Source organism: Acinonyx jubatus, chromosome D4, assembly GCF_027475565.1.
Source record: "Acinonyx jubatus isolate Ajub_Pintada_27869175 chromosome D4, VMU_Ajub_asm_v1.0, whole genome shotgun sequence".
In the NCBI taxonomy this organism is placed as follows: Eukaryota; Metazoa; Chordata; class Mammalia; order Carnivora; family Felidae; genus Acinonyx; species Acinonyx jubatus.
Window position 1 is genome coordinate 25,983,523 of NC_069391.1, and position 27,652 is coordinate 26,011,174.

Below are 27,652 nucleotides of genomic sequence, written 5' to 3' on the forward strand. Positions count from 1 at the left end.
TTGTATTTCTGTATTCCTGTTCTCTATGCATAGATTATTTAATTGCTGTAATCATGTTAAAACCTACAAGTGTGTATCCTGCTTTCTTTTATGCCTGGCATGGTATAAATACCATTAATAATCATTTTCAATCACTATAACCAACTGAATGTACTACACCTTACTTGACTCCCCCCATATGAGTTCGCCTTTGCCTCTTGGCTTTTCACTATTAAAAATGCAGTAAGCCATCTTACTGTATATAAATCTTTCATGTTTAGCTTTCACTTTATGGGCTAAATTTCCAGATGTGAAATCAACTCAAAAGCCATGGACTTTACTGAAGTTCCAACAGATTTCTAGGTCGGCTTCTGAAGTGATCATACCAGTAAGTTACTTTCCGGACCTAGAGATTGTGCATATGCAGAGGACATACTGAGGGAAATTCACTTCTTTCTCTGGAGGTGCCAAGAAATTGACTGTCTTGTCTCCCAAAAGGCCCACAAGAGAGGGAGAAAGACCAAGGGTAAGAGTTCGAGATTTAGAACCTGGTTCCTTGAAGCCTTTGGAAGGCAAAAGAAACCATACATGTGTTTGAAGATGGGCTTGTTCAAATACATAATCCCTCAGACTGTAAAACTATATATAGATCCTTATATCCATGAAAGTTATTTGCGATTGCCCATGAATCCAAAGTCCCCTGTGCAGGCCACTAGCCCTTAAGAATGTGAGATGAACCGCCAACAACCAGCAGAACCTTTACCCGTTAACACTGGAGTGTGCTGACGCTGTAAGCCCTTCCGTGCTCGCGCCTCGTATTCAAGCTTTGCAACTATGTTTGTCTTTCTGTCTGTTGTTTTTTTAACCATTCAGCAAAATGAATGAATTTCCCTAGATCTGAAGGAATTTCCATATTTGAGGCTTATTCTAAGGGGAGAAGTATTGTATGATTTACAAATATTACAAGTTGAACATGCATTTTCATGCTGTCCTATGGTGACAAACCCAGTCTTACAGGCAAGACTGATATAAACTTGCTGGTTAACGAAAGAATGAAATCAGACACCCTTGTCTTCAGATTACTTCGCAGACATTAAATGGGGGAGATCGCGATGAAGAAAAAAATCCCTTAATGTTTCCAGAGTTCCCCCTCCTTCTTAACATTTGTACCTTCAAAAGGGACAAGCTGTCAGGATGTTCATGTCACCTAACACTGCATGTTCATGTTACGAAGAAAGGCCAAAGTGAACATTTTTATTTCTAGAAGAAGTGACACCAGAGAGCACGGGAAAGCTGCCTCTTACACGAGAAATGCCCATCTCAGTCCCATACCAAGGATGTGTAGAGCTGCAAAGATTTTAAAGGCCTTACAGCATGGCGGGCAAACTTTGTGCAGAGCGCCCGATAAGCAAGTATTCCAAGCTTTCTGGACCATGTAGTTTCTGTCACAACTACTCAACTGCCGCTGGGGCTTGAAAGCAACCACAGACAATACAGAAATGGATGAGCATGGCTGTGTTCCAATGAAACTGTATTTACAGGCACTGGAATTTGAAACTCATATAATTTCATGTGTCATGAAATACTACTCTCTTGATTTTTTTTCAGTCATTTAAAAATATCAGAACCATTCTTAGCTGGTGGGCCATATAAACACAGGCAGTGGGCCAGATTTGATCTATGGTCTAGAGTTTGCCAACCTCTGACTTATAATAGCAGGTGGTCTAGGAGCGCCTGGGTGGCTCAGTCGATTAAGCCTCTGACTTTGGCTCAGGTCATGATCTCACAGTTCGTGAGTTCGAGCCCCATGTTGGGCTCTGTGCTGACAGCTCGGAGCCTGGAGCCTGCCTAACATCTGTGTGTCTCTCTCTGCTCCTCCTCCACTTGTGCTCTCTCTTTCAAAAATAAATAAATAAACATTAAAAAATAATAATAATATCAGGTGGTCTACCCAGTGATCTCTGCCTATCTTTGAAAGTCAGAACAAGAATGAAATCAGTAGGAGAAAGGGTCAGCACAGCATTGTCTCTACGATTTCTTATAGGAAGATGGTCAAAGGTGCAGGTAAAAATCTTGAATTCAGAGCATTTTGATCAGAGCTCCCGTAAAAGCTTCTAGAAGGGACATTCAGCTAAGTATATTAAAGTTCTATGGAAGAGAAGCCGTGACACCATATTTGCTTTGCTCCATGCTGCCCTTCTATTTTGTAGACACCTTTATCAAGCACACATCATGCTGGCTTGTGGTTCTTTACTTAAGCTTGTGTTACCTCCTTGCTTATAAATTCTTCCAGGGTAGCAACAATTTCTTATTTAGCTTTAAATAAGCGCAGACTATAAGGTCGGTCATCAAGTTGACACACAATAAATGTTATTTGAATGTACTGGTAACATAAAAACCAAGGGAGACCATAAAGTATAAAGAACCTCATAATACTGTACCCAATGATAAAAATTTGCTGGCTAATAAGACTAGACATTTTCTAAAAGATTTTGTTCAATTCTTAACAAATATCTATTACATACTAAAAATTAATCCAGGTGTTTTCACATGTATCCCTTAAACCCTTATGACCACTCTGAGAGAGATGTGTTACCTTCCATATTTGTAGATGAGGAAAGCAACACTAAGCAAGTTAAGTGATAAAGCCAGGATTGGAACTCATATCTTCAGATGCCATGGCTCCAGCTTTCCCCATTATAATACAAATCACCTAGAGAAATGCAAAATTAGCCACACCCCCCCCCCCCAGATACCGACTGAACATAAGAGGAAGGCAGAAAAAGGTACTGTGACTTTATAATGTTGCAAAACTTGATGGGATAGAGGAGTAGAATCTTTTGAGAATTTTTTTCAAAATAAAAACCTTTCTAAGAACAATAAGAAGAAAGGACAGAAAAGTACCCAGGAGGGTATGGAGCACAGAGGTCAAGGAGAATATCTACTTTCTTTTGTAATCACTGAGTCAGAAGCAGAAAAGATGCTTCTGCCAGACCTAGCTCAGCAAAAGCCCAGACAAAACGAAGTTATTTGGAAAATCTCAGGATAACTGCAGTCACAGGTACTGACAAAGCCAAGTAAGAAGCATCATTAAGAAAGTCACAGAACTTTGTTGCTGGCCAAATGAGCTGTTGCCAATCTACTAAACTTAAAATCTAGGGAGGAAAGATGCGGTCAGTGCTGCCACATTTTGCTTACATGAACAAGCAGGATACTTAAAATTTCCTACTTGAAAAGCGATTTCATATATTGGTTTATTTAGCAAACAGCTACCAGATACTTTATTGTACGCAGGGAACCATGACTAGATTTGGGAAGAAAAGACAAATAAGTAATGCGGTTTCCATTTTCAAGAATGTTGCATCCAATGGCAAGACAAAGACTTGTTAAGAGTTAAGTGTAAGTTGAGGCAGATTGAAATAGGTGCCTTGGGGCGCCTGGGTGGCGCAGTTGGTTAAGCATCCGACTTCAGCTCAGGTCACGATCTCGCGGTCCGTGAGTTCGAGCCCCGCGTCGGGCTCTGGGCTGATGGCTCGGAGCCTGGAGCCTGTTTCCAATTCTGTGTCTCCCTCTCTCTCTGCCCCTCCCCCGTTCATGCTCTGTCTCTCTCTGTCCCAAAAAAAATAAATAAACGTTGGAAAAAAAAAAAAAGAAATAGGTGCCTTAACCAACAGTCTCATGTGGCCTCGGAAGCAGGAACAATGAACCCTGGAGAGTTTAGTGGACAGTTTCAAAAGTTACAGGCAGAGAACATCTTCAACTGCCTACTTGAAAAATAACATGTGTGGTTCTGCGAGGCACATCCCTCTGAAAAACGGTCACACCTCTTGCTCATCTACTTCTGATTTCTCAGTCTTCCAAAGTCCTTGAAAGAAGCAGGGTCTGTAGCTGACAAACCAAGAAGCAAGACGAAGCAGAGTTGAAATGACATGATCTTTTAGAGAAACATTCGCCTTGCACAAATCCTCAGTCGATCAAGACAAAGCTGCTGGTACTAAGTTTTGAAATTAAATACAATCCAGAAAAAAGTGTGGCCAAAGGTGTGTTGTATAATTTGGGAAGGTTTTTCCTTTGGTTTTGTTTCTTCTCCTTTCCTTTGCGGAACACAAATGCTCTATGTGACTTTTTTGCCACTATGGATTTCACTAGTCCAGAAAGCTGAACGATTTTATTGGCGAAACTAAAATGTTGGGGATTCCTCCTGAGCTTAATGTTCTGCTGCTTCCCCTAGACTGGCAAAAAGTAAGAGGAAGAGATACGAGTTCCTTAGAGTTCGGCCGCCTGAGGCTCCATTTGTATAAAAAATTAAAAACATTTCAGAGTAAATTCAATTAGTGAATGTGTATTGCCTGAATAGACTATCCTTCTAAATTTAATATAGCGAACATGACAATTTTATGAGCTAACCAAGTTAGAGATAATATATTTTTATGTTCCTTAAACTAGCAAAGAGACTTCAGAATCATAAAGAACACTAACAAGGTACTGCATATACTTAAACTTTCTTTAAAAAATGTTTTTTAAATGGGAGAAGAGCAAGGTATTTTTTTTTCATGACTTCATGGTTCTTAAAAATGTCTTCATTTTTCACCAGCATTACTGATGAATGGCACTACTGATACAGGACTTCATTTTGTGTGTGTGTGTGTGTGTGTGTGTGTGTGTGTGTGTGAGTGACAGAGAGGGGGAGGGAGGGAAGGACTGAAGGAGGGAGGGACTGAAATCATAGAAATCACAGAACAGACCTACTGAGATTGGAAAAATAGAGCTGAAGGATGAAAAAACAGAACTTCAAATAGCCTCCTGGACTGTTTACTTTAGATTCCAAGAGATTGCAAGTGAGTCTTTGTTCACAGGCGCAAAGATTAAGGTCTAGAAAGGCAAGATGCTGTGTGTCACATGAAAAATGAGGGTGATGTCATAGGTCTTCTACTTCACCTTGGCTTCTGAGGAGAAACATGGCAGTGTACAGCCAGTGCACTTGGGAGTCTGGTTCTTAAATGGAATGGTTTATTTGACTTCAAGGATCCTTCCTGCTGTACCAGTATTCTGTCTAGTCCATGAATGATAGATACAGTGTGACAACTTTAGAGACACTCCTTGAGGTCTATGGGTTTTTGCAGGCAGAATTCCGAAGTCCAGGTTTGGACGTCCAGTCCTAATGAACAAAGTCCTTTGGCTGCAAATACATCCTACAGTCTCTTAGTTTCTACCATAGATTCTCCCCACCACACAAAAATCACCTAAAGCTATCAGTGGAAGAATATGATGAGCAATGCACTCAACACACAGTCTTACTGGGGAAAAAAAAGTAAACCTTAATTTAGAGCCAATTGCTAAAGTCTACTGCACGCTTTATTTTTGGCGGTTAGCACAATAAATAATCTGGATCTCCAGCATCGTGTAGATCTATCTGTTCCCAGGATCAAGTTTATAAAGATGTAAAAGCCTGTAGGACATTAACATTTACTGAGGATCTATTATATGTGTCAGGTCTTGGGAAACTTGAATCTTTCAGGTAGGAAGAATTTTGATTTAATTTTTGTGTTGGGAGTGACATAAGGGTCAACGATCATAATTTACTCACCATAAAACTCATCTGTTTTAAATAGACTAGGGAGTTTTAGTAAATTCATGCGTTTATGCAACCCCCACCACAATCTGGCTTAAGAATTCTATCTCCCTGAGAAGTTCCCTCATCACTTCTGCAACCATCTCCCAACCTCCAGCCCCAAGCAACCTCTGATCTGCTTTGTCTCCATAGTTTGCCTTTTCTAGAAATTTCATATAAATGGAATCATATAACATGTGATCTTTCATGTCTGGATCCTGTCCACTTAACATGACGTTATTGAGATTCATCCATGTTGTTCTGTGTCTCAGTAGATTCATTTCTTTTTATAGACAAGTAGTATCCCGTTGTATGGATATGGCACATTTGTTTATCCATCTACTTTATGTGGAAGTAGATTTGCTGGATCAGATGGTTAAGTGTCTGTTAAACTTTTAATATATTTTTTATTTTTATGGTTTTTTAATGTTTATTTATTTTTGAGAGAGAGAGAGAGACAGAGCGTGGGCAGGGAAGGGGCAGAGAAAGAGGAGACACAGAATCCGAAGCAGGCTCTAGGCTCTGAGCTGTCAGCACGGAGCCCATTGCAGGGCTCGAACTCACAAGCTGTGAGATCCTGACCAGAGCTGAAGTCGGATGCCCAACCGACTGTGCCACCCAGACGCCCAGTGTCTGTTTAACTTTTAAACAAATTGCCAAAGTGCTCCAAAGTGAATATGCCATTTTACATTCCAACCAGTGCTATATGAGATTTCTGGTTTCTCCACGACTTTGCCAACACTTTGGCACTATCGGTCTTTTTTTTTTAAGTCTGTTTATTTTGAGAGAGAGAGCGAGAGTTGGGGGAGGGGGCAAATAGAGAGAGAGAGAGAGAGAGAGAGAGAGAGAGAATCCCAAGCAGGCTCTGAGCTATCAGCATAGAGCCTGATGTGGGGCTCGATCTCACAAACCCTGAGATCATGACCCGACTGGAAATCAAGAGCTGGATGCTTAACCAACTGAGCCACCCAGGCATCCCTGGCACTATCAGTCTTAATTTTGGCCATTCTCGTGGTAGGTAGTGGTATCTTACTGTTGTTCTCATCTGCATTTCCCTAATGAGGAATCTTACTCAGTGTCTTTTCATGGGATCATTTGCCATTTGTATAGCCTCACAGGTTAAGTGTCTACTCAAATTTTTTTCTAATTCTTAATTGAATTTACCTTCTTACTATTGAGTTATAAAAGTTCTTTGTGTATTTTGGTTGAAATCCTTTGCCAGAAAGTGACTTTGCAATTTGCTTCCAATCTGTTTCTTGCTTTTTTGTTTTCTTAATAGTGTCTCTGAAGAGCAAAAATTTACGTTTGATGACGTCTAATTTACCGATTTTTTTTCTTTTAATGTCCCTAGCTTTTGTATAATATCTAAGAAAATTTCCCCTAACCCAAGGGAGATTTTCTACTTTTTTTCTCCCAGAAGTTTTATAGTTTCAGTTCATACATGGAAGTCTATGATCCATTTTGATTTAATTTTTGTGTTGGGAGTGACATAAGGGTCAACGATCATTGTTTTGTATGTGGAAATCCAGCTATTCAGGCACTGTTTGTTGAAGAACCATCTTTTCCTTTACTTTGGTACCTTTGATGAAAACCAACTGACCACATAGATGAGGATTTATTTCTGGACTTCTGGCATCACTGATGCTCCTGAGTATTGTAGCTTTAAGGTTAAGTTTTGAAATCAGGAAGGGCGAAGTCTTCCAATTTTGTTCTTTTTCCGCACTGTTCAGGCTATTCTAGGTCCTTTGCATTTACATTTTAGTATCAGTTTGTCAGTTTCTATCAAAGAAAAGAGATTTTGACAGAGATTACATTGAATCAGTAGATCGATTTGGGAAGAGTTGCCGATACAGAGTCCTCTAATCCAGGAATACGGTACATATTGCATTAACTTACTTCTTTTATTTCTCTCAACAGCATTTTGTAATTTTCAGTGTGCAGCTTTCATAGTTCTTGTGTTGAATTTATTCTTAAACATATTCTTTCTGAGGTTATTGTAAACAAAATTGATCTTTTTAAAATTTCATTTTCAGATTTCCATTACTAGTATGTAGACGTGGAATTGATTTTTAAATATTTACCTTATATCCTACAACTCTGCTAAACTAAGTTAATATTCTTAGCAGCTTTTTAAATAGATTACTTTGGATTTTCTACGTACAAAGATCACATTGTCTGTGAACAAGAGTGGTTTCATTTCTTCCTTTCCAATTCTTGAATTTCTTGTTCTTGCCTTATGGTCCTTGTCTTTTGTATTTGAATTATTAGCAAACTCCCCTTCAGTACGCTGTACATCGACACTCTTATACTCCTTCCATAAATGCTGACGTCACCACAATGAATGACCACTTTTACCCAGTGTATGTCACTGCCTACCAGTCGAAACTTCAGTTTCAGCAGCATTGCTATCCTGCTTTATAAAAGCATCGTGAAAATACAATATCACAGACCATTTCTAGGATGCAAGGTATAATTAGTGAGTTTAAAATACATTTTAGTTCTTCGGGAATATAAGTGCCTTTCTGGTGGGTACCACAGCTCAGCTCCTGAGAGGAGCACACTGGCTCTCCAGTGTGGGGAGAGCAGGACTGAACCTACACAACTTCTGGGAAAGGGAAAACGATTCCTATGTGGAAATCGGAGAAGAGACACAGAACCGAAGTGACTGGCTGCAGTTGTACAGTAAATAGTGGAGACGAGATTCAAACTCACGTCTGTGTGGTTCCAAAGGCTCTAAATTGGGCCCCTCTTTTCCAGAGCAGCCCATTTCCCCGATGGGTACCCGGAAGCCCCAACCTTCCGCGTCTGCTCGGGAAGCCTCTGGTTCCACATCTGCATGGTTCTAACCTTCTCACCAGTGATTCACAGCAAGTGTGTAACCACCAGAGAAGAATTTATCTTCCGGGTCTGCTCTCTCCCAAAATACCAGCCCAAAGGCCTGAATGCTATAATAAAAAGATCTGAGGTGGTGACATAAATAAGATCCATGTGCATAAATGTAGAGAGCTGGGTTTGAAATGGGTGAGTTTTCCTTTTGAGTTTGGGGGGCAGAAATGCCCAGGAAGTTTGTGTAAGGAAGAATATGAAAAAGTTTTTCAGTGAGGGCCATTCAGGCTTTTCTTCTCTGCTTTCGTTTTTGGGCAGACACTTTACAGAATGAACGCATTCCAAAGCAGAAAAGTGACCATGAAACCGTTACATTGTGGATCGGGGACAGAGCTCAGACTTCTTTGTCAACACCCCACAGAAAAATTCTGACCCTCGGGTGCGGACGATTCAGACTAACATCTTGATAACGTGGGCTTGTAAGGTCAGAGAAGAGGAGGACACAGATCACAGAAAAAGGAAACTCTCAAAAGCGATCCTCATTGCGCCTTAAGTAAACACTCCCTTGATCTGTTGGATGTGTTGGTTAATTAGAAAACATTCCAATAGGCTTTTTTTCGTGAAACAAATACAAATCTTAACTCCTCTGCACTCTGGGCAATACACAAAACCAGAAGCAATGCTCTCAGTTCCCAAATGTGCCAAATAAGCCCTCTGAAGCTGTCCTATAGGATTCTGCCTTCTGATCAGAAGACCTCTGAAGAGACGTTTTTCACAAACCCCTTATTTTAGGTCTTGTACGGATTTGTTCTTTATCAATCCTCCTCCCCAAATAAAACATGTATTTTACGGCCCTTAGAGCGTTCAGACACGAATAGGAATGCCTTGGAAAATCTCTGTAGTTAGCAAAATACTGGAAACAGCCTACATGGTTGAGGGACAAGGTGGCACGTCCACCAGGACAGGGGCCAGCAACCATAGCGCAGGCCGCCGCTTACTTCCAGAAATACAGTTTTACTGGAACCCGGCCATCACGCCCATTCACTTCTGTCTTGTCTGTTGCTGCTTTTTTGCTATAAGGGCAGAGTTGAGGAGTTGCCACTAAGACCATCTGGCTCGCGAAGTATAAAATATTTACTATTGGTCCTTTACAGAAAAAGTTGGTCAGCTCCTGTGACGATACGTTTAAAAGAATACGGAAAAATGATTCCTGTTAGGTCGTCAAGAAAAAAAAATGTGACGAGCACATGACATTTCACGTATGGTGTGGCCGGGAGGATGCGCAACAAAGGAAGGTGGGTGGCAAAGAGACAGAAAATGTTACGGGGTTGGATCTGGGTGGTAGCGTGAGGGGTGATTTTCCTTGTCCCCATCTATGTGTTCCAATTCTCTAAAATGCCCCTGTATTTCTTTCATCATAGCAAAAACACTGAACCTCACCTTAAACATTATTTTGGCTCAAGTCACACGGTGGGTGTGACTAAACTCGGCTCTGTCTCCCCGCCAGGCGCCCTCCCCACCTCCCACGTATGCTGAGGGGCGGGGGTAGGAAGGGCAGGTACCTTATGCTCGTCCCGAAGGTGGCTGTCCAGCTCCTCCGTGTGCTTGGTCTCGTAGTAGCAGAGCTGGCATTTGTAAGGTTTCAGTTCATTGTGCTTTTCTATGTGTTGCTGGAGGCTCTCGTCACTGGAGCAGGTGAAGGTACACTTATCACAGCGGAAAACTACTCCCTGCAAGTATTTTGACAGTTTGGAACGGCACACCTCAATGGGGACGACGCGCTCTTCTGTGGAAACAAATTGAACGGAAAGGGGGACATTTTTACTGATGGGAAAGTAAGCACATGCTCTTTCTTTGGAATATAGGAAAAAACGCACCCAGTTTTGCTGCTTCGCGTGGGTCCGTGTCTGTGAACTCACATGCGCGCTGCCCCTCCCTCAATTCCCCAAACAGCACCTTCCTCTGGCACAAGTAGGTGGTGTTGTTTTTTTAATGTTTACTTATTTTTGAGAGAGAGAGAGAGAGAGAGAGCGCGCGCGCACACGCACACACACACACACACACACACACACACACACACACACACACGAGCGAGTGGGGGAGGGGCTGAGAGAGAGGGAGACCCCGAGTCCAAAGCGGGCTCCAGGCTCTGAGCTGTTGGCACAGCCCGATGTGGGGCTTGAACCCGTAAACCGTGAGAGCATGACCTGAGCTGAAGTCACACATTCAACCGACTGACCCACCCAGGCGCCCCGTGTTGCCAAAAGCTCTCTGCGTACTTAACACCCAGAATGATCTTTACAGAGAGGTGGGCAGACTGGAAGGTGCTCACTAACTCCTGCATGGAGGTGGTCAAAGGAGGGGAGAAGAACAGGAGTGGCTGCCATTTTTACCAACATAAATGATTACTGACAGCAACCACGAGCACAACCCAGTTCCTTAGCAAGGGCTATTTAGGCTGGACCTACAGATGTCTCTAAGCAGGAAGAAGACAGATGGCCCCCGAGTACCTCTGTGCCGCCTCTGTGCACCTTCCAGGCAACTCTACTAGGCTGGAGTTACTCCTGTTTTTGCAAATTAGTAAAGCGAGGAACAGGGCTCTTGAGTAACTTTCCAGAGGTCGCAAATGTTGCCATTGGCCCAGCTGAGATCTGCATCCCTGCCTGTCCAACTGCAAATCCTTTATGTCCTACCATTTCCAAATTCCACTCCTGTTTCCCCTTCCAAGACGTTCTCAAGGAGACTGTTTTCCTTGTCCTGAAACCAAGGGGATCTCAAATCTAAAAACAAATCTAAAAACAAAGGACCTGTACATTTTCATTCACTAAAACTCCAGCTCTAACTACGGAAGAGCTCACAAATGAAATGGCTGCAGGCAACATGCAGGGGGAGGTGGGGGCGGCGTGGGAGATAGGGAGGATTTGTGCCTTTTCAGACAATCTGTAATCTGATTGTCACAAGGGAAAAAATAAAAGAGAGAGAGGATTTGGGTGCTTTTCCCATTAACATACCAAATGCTGTAGGGCTGGAAATGCGTGCGCTTGTTTATTTTGCACTCTCTCACCCTTGTGTTTAACTGCTCAAATTAAATTTCACACCAGTCTGCCCAGAGTATCGGTGCACGCGCCAGATATCCATAACTGGGATAAAATTAAAATCTGTGCTATTTATGCAGGGATCAAATATAGCGTGTGTTTTCATGCTGTGTCTGGATTTCAGAAGACTCTGAAAGTTTACAAATGGACGCACACAACATATACTTATATTATTTAGAAACAGCAATGTATTATTAAGTCAAGAAAGCGTGATTTCTTCTCAGCGTCACTGAGTAGCTGTGTGCTTCCAGAGCATCAGTGTTTTGTGCACTGATGCGATTCTCCCTGTGAGCCCTCCCTCCCTTTGTTGCTGGCCTGCACTGACCCCCCGGGGAATTTTCCCCACCCAAGGCCATGCCTTAGTCTCCACCACCACATTCTCACTGCAGGGCGGTCATTGCCTTGGGAGTCCTTGAATACAGCGATTAATTGGGCAGCAAAAAGCTGGCCAGAGGAAGCGTGGAAGGTGATGTCTGCTGCTCACTCCCCAGAGCTCTAATGCATATGTTATTTTCCCTATACAAAGAGTCAGTCGCTTATTTAGAAATATAAATATTTTTAAATCAAACTAGAGCAGACAGCTAAGAAACACATGATTATAATGTAATCCACACATTTTCTTAGAATAGCAAATGTTGAACAGTCTTCTAACCATTTAGTTCCATGATTTGGTGTAATCGGGGGGAAAAAATGCTCGGGCATGAGCCAGCCAGAGCCTTAAGAAAGCCCATGCTATGATGTTCTAGTCCTTGAGTCCAGGGTTTCTCGGTAGTAGCGCTACTGACATTTTGAGGCCAAATAAGTCTTTACTGTGGGGGCTGGACTATGCATTGTAGAACAGTTATCAGCATCCCTGGCCTCTACCTACCATATGCCAGCACGCCCCCACTTCCCCGGCAGTGACAATCAAAAATGCCTCCAGACAAACGCACCCTGAGGAGGCAAGATGGACTCCGGTCGAGCACCGCTGCTCTTATACAAAGTGTTGAGCATCACCTCCAGCTGCTCTGGGTTAAGACACGCATGGACAACAACCATGAGGAAGCCGGTGCTCATGGCAAGAGACAGGGGTACAGGCTGAACCCCTGGGACCAGCTCCCACGCCTCAGGAGCTCATGGGAAGTGCGGATACAAACTTTTCTGGCACCTTCCTTGAGAATGCATCCCTCTGCTCTGCTCTTCCTGTATTTTGTCATTTCTACTACGTCCACCCTCCGCCTCTGGCTCTGGTTCCGTTGAGCTCAGTGGAGCTGGACAATGGCTGGTATAATGTTCAACGTAACGAAGCCTCAAACACCTTGGAGACAGCCACGCAGTCAGCCCCCAGGCTTCACCTCTGCCTGTAAATAATCGCTTCTTTCAGACCTGTTTTTTAATGGGTCTCCCTTTCCATTCCTCTACCACCTTGGTCAGTTTTCTTGGCCATTTCCAATTTCACTATGTGTGTCTAAGTGAATTTTACACAAAGTCGTGAGTGCCCAAAATACTCTGGAGTTTAAATAATAACTCACGTAAATAACTGTGGCAATTTACCAAGAGCCCACTAGGTTTCAAGTACCGTCAGGCACTCTACCCTCACTGTTGCTTTTTCTCTTCGTAACACTCTGCCAAGACAGTTTTATTATCTTTAGTTTACTGATGTGGAAACTGAGGACTGGTCTGGTGAACTACTTCCTCAGTCACTCTTCTAGCTCAGAACCAAGTTGTGACCTGGAAACACAGGTCTCCTACCTGACCTTGGCCAGTGCCCTCCTCCTGGAACATCCAATCTGCACGTGGTGTATTTATGAGGCTTTTCCCCCTAATCGCTTAAGAATACAAAAGCTACACGCATCTCTAAGGCAACCCTCTCTATCTGAATTTCTTTCAAATATCTACTGAATTAGATAATAGGAAACTTCCTGCTCACTTACCCTGAAACGTAAGACTTCCCAGTTCCAAACTAAGACATTGCCAACATCCCAAGTCTCTTATTTACATGGACTTTTACTAAGACAATTTTTTTTTTCACTTTCTAAAAACATGGCTAACATGACCAAGATAAAACACAAGACAGACGGACTTTGAAAGGCGGGCGAATCACCGGCCTTTTTCTGAATGAAGTTATTCATTATTGAGGCAAGTCAAGGACATAAAGTTAGAGACTGGAATGTTTCCAGGTATGGATGGGGCCCTGTCTTGGCTACAGAAGCTGAGTGCTAAGGGCTTTTTTTTTCCCCCTATGGGGGCAGCGACAACTGTGGGCCTTTCTTGACTTTACACCTCTCAAAATTACCTTGAGTAAAAAAACCAAGGCTTGAATCACACTCATTGTGACTCAGCTTCCAGAGCTGGCTGCAAAAATATTATGACTTCACCAGTTTGACTACAAGATAGATTCTGTCTCTCATCTTTTCCTACTCAAAAGTCGCTTGGGGCTGCAGCTGGACTTAAAACCCAAGAGGCTGGACCCCAGAGTATGCCACACGGAAGCCTGCGGGAACTAAGGTGCAAAAGAGCCTAGAAGTGTGTGCCATCAACTCCCGTGGCGCTCAGGGGAAAAATCGGCAGATTTGCAACTACAAGGAGGGCGGAGGGTCATTTCTGTTCAAAACAGAGAGAAACCACATCACTGTGGAGTCCAGAATCACCAAGTAAAAATTCTTCCTGAAAGGCAGACCACAACACACATGGGTTTCCTCCCCACAACCTGCCAAGTGTAAAGGAAGCATGGAGAGATTTGGAAGTCATTCACTCCAACAAACCCGTATGCAAATGATCGTGCTAAAGGGCGGAGACCCACTTTGGGCCAAAACCAAAGCCCCACCCATTACTCTCAGCCAAACAAGAGATAAAAGCCCAGTACTAGAAAGCCATTAAAAACATAACAAGAGTTTCTAAAAAAACAATCATTCCAAAACAGAACCCTAAACGGATACACATAAACATAAGGACAACAGTTCCTGGTAAGTTATTAAATGTGACGTTAGCTGGGCTACCACTGTGAAGCTAGAGAAAGCTGGGAACTGCACCTCCAATTCCAACAGGCAAAGGTATTTGATGGGGACGGAACGTGTACTTTCACAAATAAAATGAAAGATTGGCAAACTCACTGTATTCTGTTTTTCAAGAAAAACGACAGACATCAGATAAATTAGGGGAGATTAGTTCTGTTCCAAAAAGACACCCACCTGTAGGATTCAGTGTTAAATTCAGTGTTTGCCTCAGTACTGGGGTTACAGGCTGGGACACAGAAACTTTAAGCTAATACGCCAACTGGAGACCAGCCCCAGTGATTACACAGTTCCATAATTATAAATAAACTTCTCGGGGAAAACTGTGTTTCATCCCTATAATTCAGTCTGTACCCAATTTTCCGGGTGCACTTAGGTATGCAAGGTGCAGGCAGGCAAAGCTATGCATAAAGGGTCGTGCTTCCCGTGGTGGGAAACTGAGAAACTCTGTGGAAATGTACCCATGAAACTATCTCTTCCCTTGTTCATTGTCTCTCTTCCCATTAAAGTTCAAATTCCTTCGGTGCACAGACCTTGACTGACTCTTCATGGCAGTATCCCTAGAGCGTAAAAGAATGCTAGCAAATAGTCAATGTTCAATAAATATTTGTTGCCTTGAATGAAGACCCACCCAAAAGTCCTACCACCAACATTTTCCTTCAAACAAAAATCTCAGGGCTTACTTTTTCCCTTTCTAAACTGGTCCAATCATGGCCAATCTCACCAAATTAACCTCACCCAAGTTCCCCAAAGAAATGGGTCTACCAATGCTTTGTTTCAATCTTTGCTAAATTGGTACTCCCATCTGTCTACTGAGTGAAGTTTAAACTCCTACACTGGCATCCGAGCCCTACTTAATTTGGCCAGAACGCACATCAGCTTTGCCCCCCTGTTCCCTTCAGCCCCTCTCAGAACACTCTTAATGCCACTCTGTCAACACATCTTGTTTCCACCTACCTGAGCAGTTGAAATTTTTCCTCCTCCTCCCCCATGTAGTAGGTCAAAGAGTGCCCCTCAGAAATGTGTGTGCACCTAGAACCTCAGAAAGTGACCTTAGCGGGATAGGTCTCTGCAGATGTAACTAGTCAGGAGGAGGTCATAGTGGATTGGGGTGGGCCCTGAGCTCAAGGAGTAGTATTCTTGTAAGAAGAGGAAACACACTCAGGGAAGGTCAGGGGCAGACAGATGCAGAGAAAGGAATGATGCAGCTACAAGACAAGGATGTTGGGAGCCACTGGAAGCCAGGCAGAGCCAAGGAAGGATTCTTGTTTAGAACCTTCACTGGGAGCACAGCCCTGCTGTCTGTCAACTTGAGATCAGACTTCTGGGCCCCAGAGCAGAAAGAGAGTACACTGGTGTTTTAAGCCACCCAGGAAACCAACATACCCCACCTTCAGTCTTCTCTGCCTGCTGAAATGTCATCAGGGCTCAGTTTGAAAACCACCCTCCACCACGTTTCACTGCCCCGAACACAAATACGCCTGCCGCAGTGAATCTCCTAGATACCCATCCCTCGCTAGCACATGCTTCATTTCCTTGAGGAGGGCGGCTACCCGCCCTCCTACACCTCATCTTGCCCACGAACCCAGCACAGTGTGGCACGTAATGAATGCTTGCTGAATGCATGGATAAACAGTACGCTCTTTTTGGCCACAGCCAACATAAACCCATGATCGCTGCCCATTCAGATTTCCCATGAGTGAAATGGATTCTCCTCCCTTTCCTCCCTATTTAAATATATCATTATGTCTAGGCATAAAAAGCTAAGGAAACTCTATTCTTGCAAGCAGGATCTCAGTCCAGGGCCAGTTCAGAAGCTGTTTTTCTTGCCTTTCGTCCCAAGTATTTTAATTAACCAAGGCCTCAGAAAGCTCTCTTACTGCAGGCCCTAGAGGCCAAAGATGTTTACTCCTCTGCAGAGCCAGGAGGGCACAGGTGCAGAAGGAACCACATCTTGTTACTTTGAGATCGGCCGCACCCTGAAGTTGCAAGGCAGACGCCCAGCCCCGTCTCTTGACTTGTCAAGACCAGCGTCCCACTGAGATGCCACTCTGAGTTGAGACGGGACCCTGAAGTCAGGCCAGGACACAGATCGCAGCCATGGCTGTCCTGAGGCACCTGCCGCCTGTGGTTCAGTGGTCCTCATCTCCGACCTCCAGCCCCACGGGGAACTCCATCCTCAGACCCAGCTGCCACCGCCACTAGAATGCTCAACGGGTGACACTGACCAACCTCCCAAGGATGAGACAGTGACCTGCTGGTTACAGGCATGGGCTGTGGGGCAGACAAGCCTGGGTTCAGAACCCAGGTGGGTCACTTATTAGTCATTTGGATCTTGAGTCGCTCTCCGCCTCTCTGAACCTTTTCCCCTTGTTATCAGGGATAGCAGTAATGCCCACCACAGAGGGTTTTGTGAGAATTCCATCAAATAACATACTGAAATCACTCGGCGCGGCACTAGGTACTCGTGAGCACTCAGTAATAGTGACTGTTGTGGTTATTGATGTTGTCATTATCAATACCAATCCCCAGATACTCCTTTATTCCAGACTGGGTGCTTTCTGATCCTGAGAAGAATGGTATTTATATATGTAGATGGCTCTTTTGTCATAAGTCACCTCTACAAACAAACAGAAGAGACTGTATGTAACCAGTGACGGGCAGTATGATGGATGGGTCACGGGATCGGAGGATGGAGCTGACTCACAGCTGCACGGTTACCACTTGAGTGACTCCAGCTCAACTGCCTGGCCCTCATGGTCCCTGAGGGACTTACCACTGTATTTGTGGTGGGGATGATACACCCTAGATCGTACGTGGTCCCCTTCAGGGGACCCCACTGGAGAAATTCCTTCCGGATTCAGTGTCGAGGATTCCTGGAAATCTCCCGAACCAAACTTCAAAGGTCTAACAGGCACTCTAAGTCCATTTGCTTCTCTGCCGCGGGAGGCTGGAACCTCAGAGCCAAGTAAATCCACAGCCCACCGTTGACAGGTGCACAGCACCTCAGGGCATACGCTGGACACCAAGCTCTTGGGGAACCTCTTCCTACTTCTGGGGGACTTTCCAGTTGCTTCTTATTTTGCACTTCTGCCCCGATCTCCCCATTTGTTTTAATCCTACAGTGCTGCACAAACACCTTTATGATACCTTAAACTCTTTGTGAGGTGACCGCAAATAACTAGAGCAAATCAAAGAAAAAGCGGTTTGTTTCAGTTTCCTGTTTCACACATGTGGAGCGGGAACACAAGTGATAGCACTAGCCCTCACGATGCCGTTGGATAGGAGTGACTTAGCGTCAAGTGGAGCGTTCGCAGTGTTAGCATTTACGCCCTCTGCCCCCTACCCGCTTTCTAGAATTCTCGGCTCAGGGAAGGAAAACCCTTGAGCTCGCTAGAGAGTGAAGCTCTGACTCCGCCAGGCAGCAAGATGGGAACCCAGAGGGAATCAGCCACAGAAGTGAGGCCTCCCCATTTCTGTTTGCTCAGCAGCAACACTACTCACGGCCTCTCCCCGCACTGGGAGGGGGCACAGAGCCACCACGACACATGGGCCGGGGGACCAGAAGTCAGGTGACCCAGGTGCAACACCGGGTGGGACCACTCTGGCCAAGAATTCCCGCCTAATGTTCCTATGCTGTTTCTCCCCGCTTGCAGGCGGATGTCCCGGCCGGCAGCGACCTCACGTCTCGTTAGGGTGGCCTTCCGCGGGGCGCGCAGCAGAGATGGGCGAAGTGTCACAAAATGCAGTGGCCCAAGCCCGCGCACGGCTCTGGGGAAATGCGGGCAACTTTGAAAATGCTCAGAAAACATGCAGCATTTCAGGGTGAGTGACATCTCAGCAGGATGGCAGAAGACACTCACTGCTTTTGAGGCACCTGTGGCAAAGAGTAAAAAGCTTCTTGAAAGGTTAAAGGCGAAGGAAGGCAGACAAGAAAGAAGAGGAAGACGAGGAGGGAGGGAAGGAACGAAGGACAGATGGAAAGATCAGTGGATGATGGAAACAGCAAGAGATCAGCGGTATTCTGGTAATCTTTCTCCATCTACCTCTGGCTTGAATCTTTTTAGGACAAAGTAGTTTTTACATAAACGTATTTTTCCTTCCAATGCGGAGGAAGCCTGTTGTTTAACAGTGTTTTAATTGGCCAAGAGTAAACTCAACTGCAAGAAAAACCAAAGAGGACTTGAAAGAAATATCCCTGTTTATCAACAGGAACCAACATTTACGGAACACCCGGTATGCCTCCGCTAGGGAACACACTAGACCTTTTGCACGTTATTTCATAGGCTTGACTGTCCTCTCTTTTTATAGACGAGACAGCGGGTGAATACAAGAGGCTTTAAAACCAGAATTTAAATCTGAAGCCTATGGTATTTCTAAGACATATCAGGCCACTTTTATTTTTAAGAGTTTTCTCTCTCCATCCATTTCAAGGGAAACTCTGCATTCTGCTTTTCAGAAATCATCATTTTGGTCTCCCTCCAGGGAATTGCTTACAACCATATAGCAGCTCTTCACATTTTATAAATGAGTCCTCACCCGCCCATTCTGTTTCTCATTCACTCCTTCCTCAGCAAGGTTGTGAGGGCAGAGGAATGACAAGGTGAAAATCCCTGACGCTGAGAAGCCCCAGAGAAGCATGCATGGCAGAGCCCTGCACCTTTGCCTCCCTCCACGGGGAGGAAATCCTCGCAGCATGAAGGAGTTTTTACCGTTGGCCATCACTGTGGCGGTCCCTGTGATTTCCTGCCTGGAGAGAAGGTGAGGGACAGGGGACCAAGGAAAAGGTGCCAAGGCCACCCTGAGAGGGTGTCCCTGTAATCCACCCTCACCCCTGTACCCCAAGAAAACCGCCATTTAGGAAGGTTACCTCGGTGCAGCACGATGTGGTCGATCATGTTGCGTTTGTATTTGGTGTGATAGAGGCAGAGAGGACAGCGGAGATCTTTGGGGCCCTCCTCAGGAACCGCCGAATGCCCGGCTTCCACGTGCATAGTAAAAGCAGATCTGGGAGAGAGGTGTGGGGGACAGGCAATGAGTGTGATAGGGGATCATGTCACCCACACATCCCCTGCTGGCTATCTTCCTACGGGGCCTCTGGGTGTGACATCCCAGCTTGAGGGGCCAAAGTCGTAGTCGTTAATCATGTTGCTGACCACAGGCTCCTTGGTCACTCCTCAGACAACAGAACATTGTCGTGCAGCAGTAACTTCTTTTTGAAAGTTTTGCCACTTGGCTGGGTTCACAGCTTAGTTTGAAAAGCAATGGATTTCCCCATACACTTTAGTCTTCAAGATTAAAAGTTGCCTATTAAAAATATAAAACCAAAATCCCTATGAGAACATATTTCTCATCACACTCGGAAGGAGAGGGACTAGAATCAGGCTAATTGACTGGCTGCCCATGTGACTCTTCACAGGTAAGGGTGGGGAGGGCAAGTTGGCTGGGACATCATGGCGGCAGACGATCAGGTAAACCAAATATGGCTGTTGTAACAGCCTGAAGGGGGAAGGAAGGATTATCGTTGCCTTCCCCTCCATCCTCTTAAAAACTGCCGCATTTACAAAGCCTTAAATGTCTCGTAAAAATGGACGAAACCAAGAGTTTAATGGGCAAGGTCCCCTTCTTATTAATGCAAGTACTTCTCTCCAGGGAGACACGTACACCTGTCAGGGGGCCCTTGTCATCTGGGTCTTTAGCCTTTTCCCATTTCTAAGGTCACATGCATATTTATCTGAAAAACAACTGAACCAAATTAATAGCCAGAGATAGAACACATTTTCCAAAAAATCCCCCAACTAAGATGTTGGTGGAAAAGAGACTTGTTCTTCCAATTCATGTTTTTCTTTGGCCACGAAGCCCACTTTTGCCCGCCTTGTTGTCTGGGGTCTATATTGAGTACTAGAGTGGCCGAAGGCTCTGGTCTTAATTGCAACAGGTCTTAATTGCCTCTATCTGTAACATAGCACCTACTATTACATTATTAGAATAGCTCTCCATGATACTGTAACATTTATTAGTGTTTCCTTTGTGCCAGCACTATTCTGAGTGCTTTGGATAGAATGTTCATTTATTCCTCACATGAGTCTTATAAGTTAGGTAGTATTATTATCTTTTTTTCACAGGTAAGGAACAGGAGGAACAGAGAAGCTTAGGCACTTGTCCGAAGTCACACAGCCAGTCGGTGGCAAAGCTGGGATTCAAACCCAGGCAGTCAGGCTCCAGGGTAACCACTCGTAACCACTAACCTCAACAGTGTTGCACAGGATGAGATTAAATCACAAGAGTCTAGATTGCTCCATTCTTTGAGTTCGCCAATTCTGTTATACACAGGAGCAAAGGGGACTTTGGATTATCTTTTTCCAGATTGGAACCATCTCCCTAAAACTGGCTCAGTTCTAGTCTTCACAGTGCTGGAGTCTTGATTCTCTGGCTGTCTTTCAACAATATGATCTTAAGAAATACGAGTCTTCTATAAGGGGAGCAGGGAAATCACAATTGCTGGGTTCTCTCTTGACTTTCACTTTGCTTTCAAAAACATATACATATTTTTTTCAAAGACAAATTTAAAAAAGGGAGGATAGTCCTCCGAGGGAAAAACACTCATTGCTTCATGCACTGGGCCTGAGAAATCCCTTACCGCAAACTCACACTTCCTGGGTGACCACTGGCTCTAATTTTTAAATCCGTTTGTTCTGATAGAGCTCTTCATCCCAAACCCCTTTCACAAACCCCAAAGCAGTCCTCTGGAAGTAGCCTCCTTTTGTGAAGATTGGACCTAATGACTGTATCATCCCACGGGCAGGGCCTCCCCTGAGCTCCAAGTAGGAGAGTGTAGGGAAGAGTGTGGTGAGGGGCGGAACAGGCGCAGCCACCTTGTGTTTCGGGGCTGTTCTTCATGTCACTTACTTAAAGCCTGTGTAAAAGGAGCAGTCTTTGCACTTGAAGAGCTTCTTCCCGCCGTGCTTGTCCCTGTAATGGCGTCTGATGCTCTGGATGTAGCCAGAGGAGAATTCACAGAATTCGCAGTGAAGAACAGCTTCGGTTTTCTGCTCAGCACCCCCGGCGGCCCCAGAAAGAGGCACGGGGCTAACACGGCTGTTGTTCCTTGCCAGGGCAGCGGACTGGTAGTGGTTCAACTGCTGCTGAACATCTGGAGGTTCTGAGTAGGAGGAGTCTGTGGACAGACGGGGAAAACGAGACCGGACACAGAGAACACAGTAGAGGTTTGACACTTGAAAGCCCCGACATTAGTCTGGAGTATTTTTTTTTTTTTTTTTTTTAAAGATGAGGACTATGATCCGTCTTTCATCTTCATTGACATCCTACAACACAGATCTGGGGAAAGGCAGGTAGGAAGAAAGCATCACTTCTTTTAATTGCACTTTGAGGGCTCACAGCATTTAAAAATAAAACTCTGAGGTTAAAGGTTTCAAAGTGAAGGAAGAAAATAAACTGTTTTTAAAAAGGAAATCGCAGCGTGGCAACAGGCTGCCAAAGTATACCTGTCCTTGCAGGGGAGAGGAATAAATGCAAGAAGGTACACAGGCATCCACACGAGAAAGGAAAGTAGTTGATGCAATATCTCCTCCTCTGGAGCCCAGAATTATTCAAGGGGGGGAAAAAGGTCTTTAACAGAAATGCTCGAGCACATGGTGCTCACAAATATAAAAATGTTTTATGCCTTCACAGTCAAATGATTTAAAATTTAAAATATAAAGATCTAATAGTGTTCTCCTGGAATGGATGTTTAAAGCTTAGTCAGCATTAAGATGGAGATTTATTCATAAATCCCATTAAAATGAAACTCCAAATAAGTTTCCCTAAAAGGTATTTTAAAGTTTGCAATTCGGAGGAAAATGTCGGGAAATGACAGGCATAAATCTTAGCCCTGAGAAGCTTCAATGGCATGTGGTGGAGAAATCTGATCTAGATGGGAGGTGGGAAAATCTCCGTTTCTTAAAAAAGATAGATAGAGAGAGAGAGAGAGAGAGAGTAAAAGAAAGGTCTTGAACTTTTTCCCAACACGCTGCTTTGAGTGTTGGGGCTACGCATTCAACACCATTGTCCCGCAGAACCTACGGCTGCCTATGACTGGCACAAATGAAGTCCATGAATACCGCACAGATGAATTTCAGTGTAACTTTCCTTGAAAAGACAACAAAGGGCTCTTTTTTTTAAGGCTTTCAAAAAGCGGGGGGGCGGGGCGGGGGAAGGGGATAGAAACTGTACCAGCCTCCTCCTGATTTGATGGACACTTAATTTTCCAAAGCCCGATTCCCCGAGGCAGGACGTGGAGGAATTCTGTAAAACCCGTATTGGATGAAACCAGAGTCCATCCATCCCGTCGGCCTCTTGGAGAAGAAAAACAAAAACAGAGCAGCCTCCCTTATTGTTAGGCCACCTCCTGTCTTCAAAATCCTCAAATACCTTCCCTTCTTGCTCTCCTCTCCCCCCCTCCTCAATTTGTATTCCTCAAGATTGAGAAAAACCCCTTCGGAAATTGTAAACAAACCTGCCACACACACAAAAATAAAACAAAAGGAAACTTGAACAATACCTCCGAGCCTCCTTGGGTTCATTACCAGGTGTAAACCAAAGACAAAGGAAGAAAGGAATGACACAAGTGAATTCATTTTACCCAAGTCTTTTATCTCTGGTTTCTTTATTCCTCAGCCCTAGCTGATGAACCCACTCAGGATCACAATACCGCAATTGTCAACTTCTCATTCTTTCTTTCAATAGCAGGTTTGTTTACCATTGCATGGATTGTTCGAGATGTTTTCTATTTAAGCTCTCAAGACTAGTTTCTGCTTAAAATACACGCACAGTGAAGCACGAGGCACATTCCGCCTCTCCTGTGAACACAGGCTTGAGCTTCAGGTTGGGCATTGCCCAGCCACCATCCCGACAAGCCCATCCTTCCTCTTGTTTGCTCTTTGCTCTGCGGGATTGGAATTCCGCGCCCAGCAAGGCCAAAGCCAGGTCCACGGCCCGTGAGCCGTCTGCCACCCGCAAATCTACCCAGAGACCAGAAACAAACACCCCAAGGAACAGTCCGTTTCTCAAAAAGCGGCCACCAGCAACAAGACACAGCACCCAGCTCAGCAAGTCCTGCCGGTCAGCTGCTAGTCACATCAGACAGACAGACAGACCCCTGACAACATCAATCCCTTTACAGCAGAAGTCGTAAAGTAAGTTTTTCCCAAGCAGATAACAGGCCACGTAAATTCATCTCCCCCTGCTTTCCACCCAGCCCAACTTAACACCTACGCTAATCTCTTAAGGAGACTCCGTCCAACGGAAGGGAGTTTCCTTTGATTTAACACATTTTTCTTGTCTCTAGGGTCTACTGCATTTTATTCCATCCATCCCAAAAAGCGAATTCTAAATTTTGACTTCAGCATATATATGTTATATGAAACTTGAAGAAATAGAAATGCAAGAAGTCGTAGGAAAAGCATTCCAAGAAAGGGAGGCTCATCGCCCTTCCGTCTTAAATGGCAAAAGGAACAGCCTCATGTATCATGCTATGAATTCCTTTTTGCCTGGCTAAAATCAGATGGACAGGTGGTTCATTTACAAAGACAGGCAAACCTCACCGCCTATGGTGCATCTGTAGTAAAGCCTAGGTTACAAAATTTTGGGTCTCCTTAGAGCTTTACTTTCCTCTCTGGTGCCAAGATATACTATGTCTCTCATTCTCTCTCACTTGGGAGTTTGTGAATAATGTACAATTTTAGCACTTTGGGCACTAAAGTGACAAAGACGCGAGCGTGTATGATTTCACCCATCTTAAAAAAGCCCACTTGCTAACTACCTAAAATTCCAGCTTGTTCACAAGGCAGAGCCTGAAGAGCAGGAACAGGGTCGTTTTGTGCCCAGGTTAGAAAGGCAAACAGATTGTTAGTACTGAAGGGCACATCACCAAGGTTAAAAATCATCACTAAGACCGTTTTCTTCATTCCAAGCTTATGGAAAGTGAAACCACTCTGTGCTTCAGACAGCCGGGCTTGCGGTCACTGGGAAATACAGCAGCAGAAGCACAGGAGTGTAAATCCAGTGGGAAACTAAACCAGGCTACGTCTTTGTCACCTGGATGGCCAGGAATACTTATGATGGAACCAACAGCAGAGATGATGCTGGGCCCTATGTTCCTGACCCAACCCGGAGATATGCAGTCTCTCAATTTAATTCTCTGACCTGTGACTCTATTTATGTGCAAAGTTTTAGAAATTACGTCATAGTGTACAGCTGTAGGTGTAAAATAAATCTAAGTCACATTAGCTATCCATTTTGTAAACTATCCATGGAAAGAATTCTATTTTGTAAAGTCAGGATCAAACTAGACTTTTAGCGTGGATGGTCATGGTGCTTACAGACACGGGTTTGGAATTTATTGAACAGCCAGCAATTAATTCTCACAACGATGGTGTGCAGTGTGAGTTCTCATCCCAATTTCACCGATGAGGTAGTCGACACAGCTGGTTATACAGCTAGTAAGAGGCAGAGGTTGGATTTGGACAAAGATTCGTCTGACTCTAAAATCTGAGTCTTGCCCATCAGGCGTCTATATCTAATGGTGACCTCAGGTCCCACGATGCACGTCAGAAGAACGAGAAAGAACATCAGAGTGTTCCATCAACGCTAAATATGTAGCAGAGAGGAGAGAGAAAAGGTGACAGAAAAATTGAAATACTTGGGAAAATAATTTCAGAACAGATAGAAATGAAAACAGGATAGAAAATAACAGTAAACTGGATGTGAAAGGAAACACTAAAATAAACATTTCAGAGGACATGGGGGAAAAAAATAAAGCAAGATTCGTCGAAAAGAAAAAGAATCTCCAAACCTTCAAGACGTTTTACGAAACAAAACACTGCGATCACACAGGAGGCAATTCTACAAGCAGGTGGCACAGGAGAGCACTGCAAATACCCAGATGGGAAACCAGCCAGCCCAAATGTCATGCTTTCATTAGATGCTTGATAAACTGCCCCCAAATAATAATGCTCTGAAATTCCTCAGGTGGGATGTGCCTGGAAAAAGAAATGTACATGGATGGGAGACGGGTACTTTCCGGGGCTTCTGGGACAGGATTTCAAACCAGGGAGGGGGTGGGGTTCCAGAAGAAACCTCTTGCCCCTCTCACGTAGCCATGTTCTTGGAGAAACGGAAGATTTCTTCTTGCCATACTCCAGCTCCCACAATGCCAGCCAAATCCAGGTGACTATCAGTTCGAGAGGTTGTTTTTGTTTTTTTTTTTCTTGTTTTTTCTCCGGAAATTAGCCAGCACAGAAACGATCACAAAAAACGTAATTTTATAAGGGCAGATGACAAACGAGTCAACTCTGGGAGTGGAATGAAGCTTTCTTGAATATTCTGATGCTCCCCACATTTGGTCAGCACCCTGTCAGTGCCAGGCTGTGTGCTGGCTCTAGGGACTCAAAGCCAAGGAAGACACATGGGGCCCCTTTCCAGAGCTCAGGTGTAGCAGGGGAGGGAGCAGAGCTGTTGTGACAACACAGGTCTTCTCCACGTCTTGCAAGCTCACCCCATTGACTGAAGGAACAAAAGAGGCAAGGAGAACAAATGCACAGTAATGGGAGAATTTAACTATTCCAAGATTAAGGGAGACACAAGGAAGAGTAAGAATCAATTGGGCAGTAAATTGTAGGAGCTGCGGAGGACAGCCCCCTTATGCACTGAGCGATCCAAAAAGGAAGCTGTACAGGACGATCAATTCTCAATTTTCTGCAGCTCCACAGAGAGGAAGTGAGTGAAGGTGAAAAAGTCGCAGAAGAATCTTGGTGCCAGCAACGACATTTAATTACATTTGAGCTAGATTCTCATGCAGACTTTGGGAGGCAGGCTCTTTGGTCAGTGCAAACCGAGTACCAGGAGAAAATAAAAGACAAAGGATTTTAGAGAAGCAAACTGTAGAGGGGGTCAGGGGGCAAGTGATTAAATTATATCCATTTGTCTGCAAATATATACTGTACATCAAAATCAACAGGAGACTCCGTTCTGGGGCAGTAGGACTGGGTTCCTGCCCTCAAGTGGCTCCCGGATAGACATGTAAATAACTGATTCCGTGCAAAAAATAAACGTCTTCATAGAGGCATCCACAAAGAACTAGTGAAGAAGAAGCAAAATCAGTATGCAGTGACTGATGAAATGTGGGTCTCGGAGAGACGAGGGGAATGTGAAGAGAAACTTGAATGTCCTTTAATAACTAATATTAGTGTGTTCATTAATGAAATCACCACTAGACATGAAGACGCTGGAATGTTCAATTCACCAACACTTCCACCTCAAGTCATAAATAGAAATGGAAGTAACTACATTCTTACCACCATGAGAAAAAGCGACATGGGGCACCCGAGTGGCTCAGTGGGTTAAACGTCTGACTCTTGGTTTCAGCTCAAGACATGATCTCACGCTTCATGCGATCAAGGCCCGTGTCGGGCTCTGGGCTGACAGTGTGGAGCCCGCTAGGGATTTTCTGTCTCCTTCCCTCTCTCTGCCCCTCCCCAACCTGTGCTCTTTCTCTCTCTCTCTCAAAATAAATAAACTTAAAAAAAAACTTAAAAAAAAAAAGAAAAAGAAAAAAAAGAAAAACTGACTTAATTCCAACAGGGAAAAGGAACCAAGATCAGAGGATGAGTTTGAACAGAAAAATACGTACACCCAAGAGTGGGGTACACTGCATGAGGGAGAATTTAAAATCTTCTAACATAGCACAGAAAGTTCAAACTAATGCACGAATTGTAGTTTTCTTTAGAAAAGCAGGCGATTGAGCAGCTCAGGTTTGGTACAAAAGGAACCAGAAATAGAATACTACCTGTGGATAATTTAACCACAAATATTGTAAATATCCAAAGTATGGAGGGGGTGTGGGTGGGACCCAAATATGCTGGAAATACAGCCCGCTATTTCCAGCCAAGAAATCACAACTGGAGAAGGGCACACTAACAATGATGAGGGCAGTTAAAGACCTACTTGAGCGAACAGCCAGGAAACTTTTGGAATGCCATGCAATTTCTACCACCCCACTGCTAATAAACTTGAGCCTGGGGACAAAAGTAGTCCAAGTGTGTTCACCTGGGTACTAGTGACCCAGGTATCTGGGTGGGGAGAGAGAACCC

The 27,652-nt window shown here is 44.3% G+C and overlaps 1 protein-coding gene across 13 annotated transcripts in view; it reads right to left on the reverse strand.

The window, feature by feature from the left end:
- Positions 1-27,652, reverse strand: part of ZNF462 (zinc finger protein 462) — a 139,000-nt gene that overhangs the window by 12,937 nt on the left and 98,411 nt on the right. For all 13 annotated transcript variants that reach the window (XR_008291049.1, XR_003412774.2, XM_027034765.2 and 10 more), the window contains 3 exons: positions 21,414-21,681; positions 19,375-19,511; positions 9,979-10,202 (listed from right to left, as the gene is read on the reverse strand). Coding sequence is in view for 11 of the 13 variants with exons in the window: in XM_027034765.2 (XP_026890566.2) it covers positions 9,979-10,202; positions 19,375-19,511; positions 21,414-21,681 (629 nt within the window). In the remaining 2 variants the exon portion in view is untranslated. The remainder of the gene's footprint in view (positions 1-9,978; positions 10,203-19,374; positions 19,512-21,413; positions 21,682-27,652) is intronic.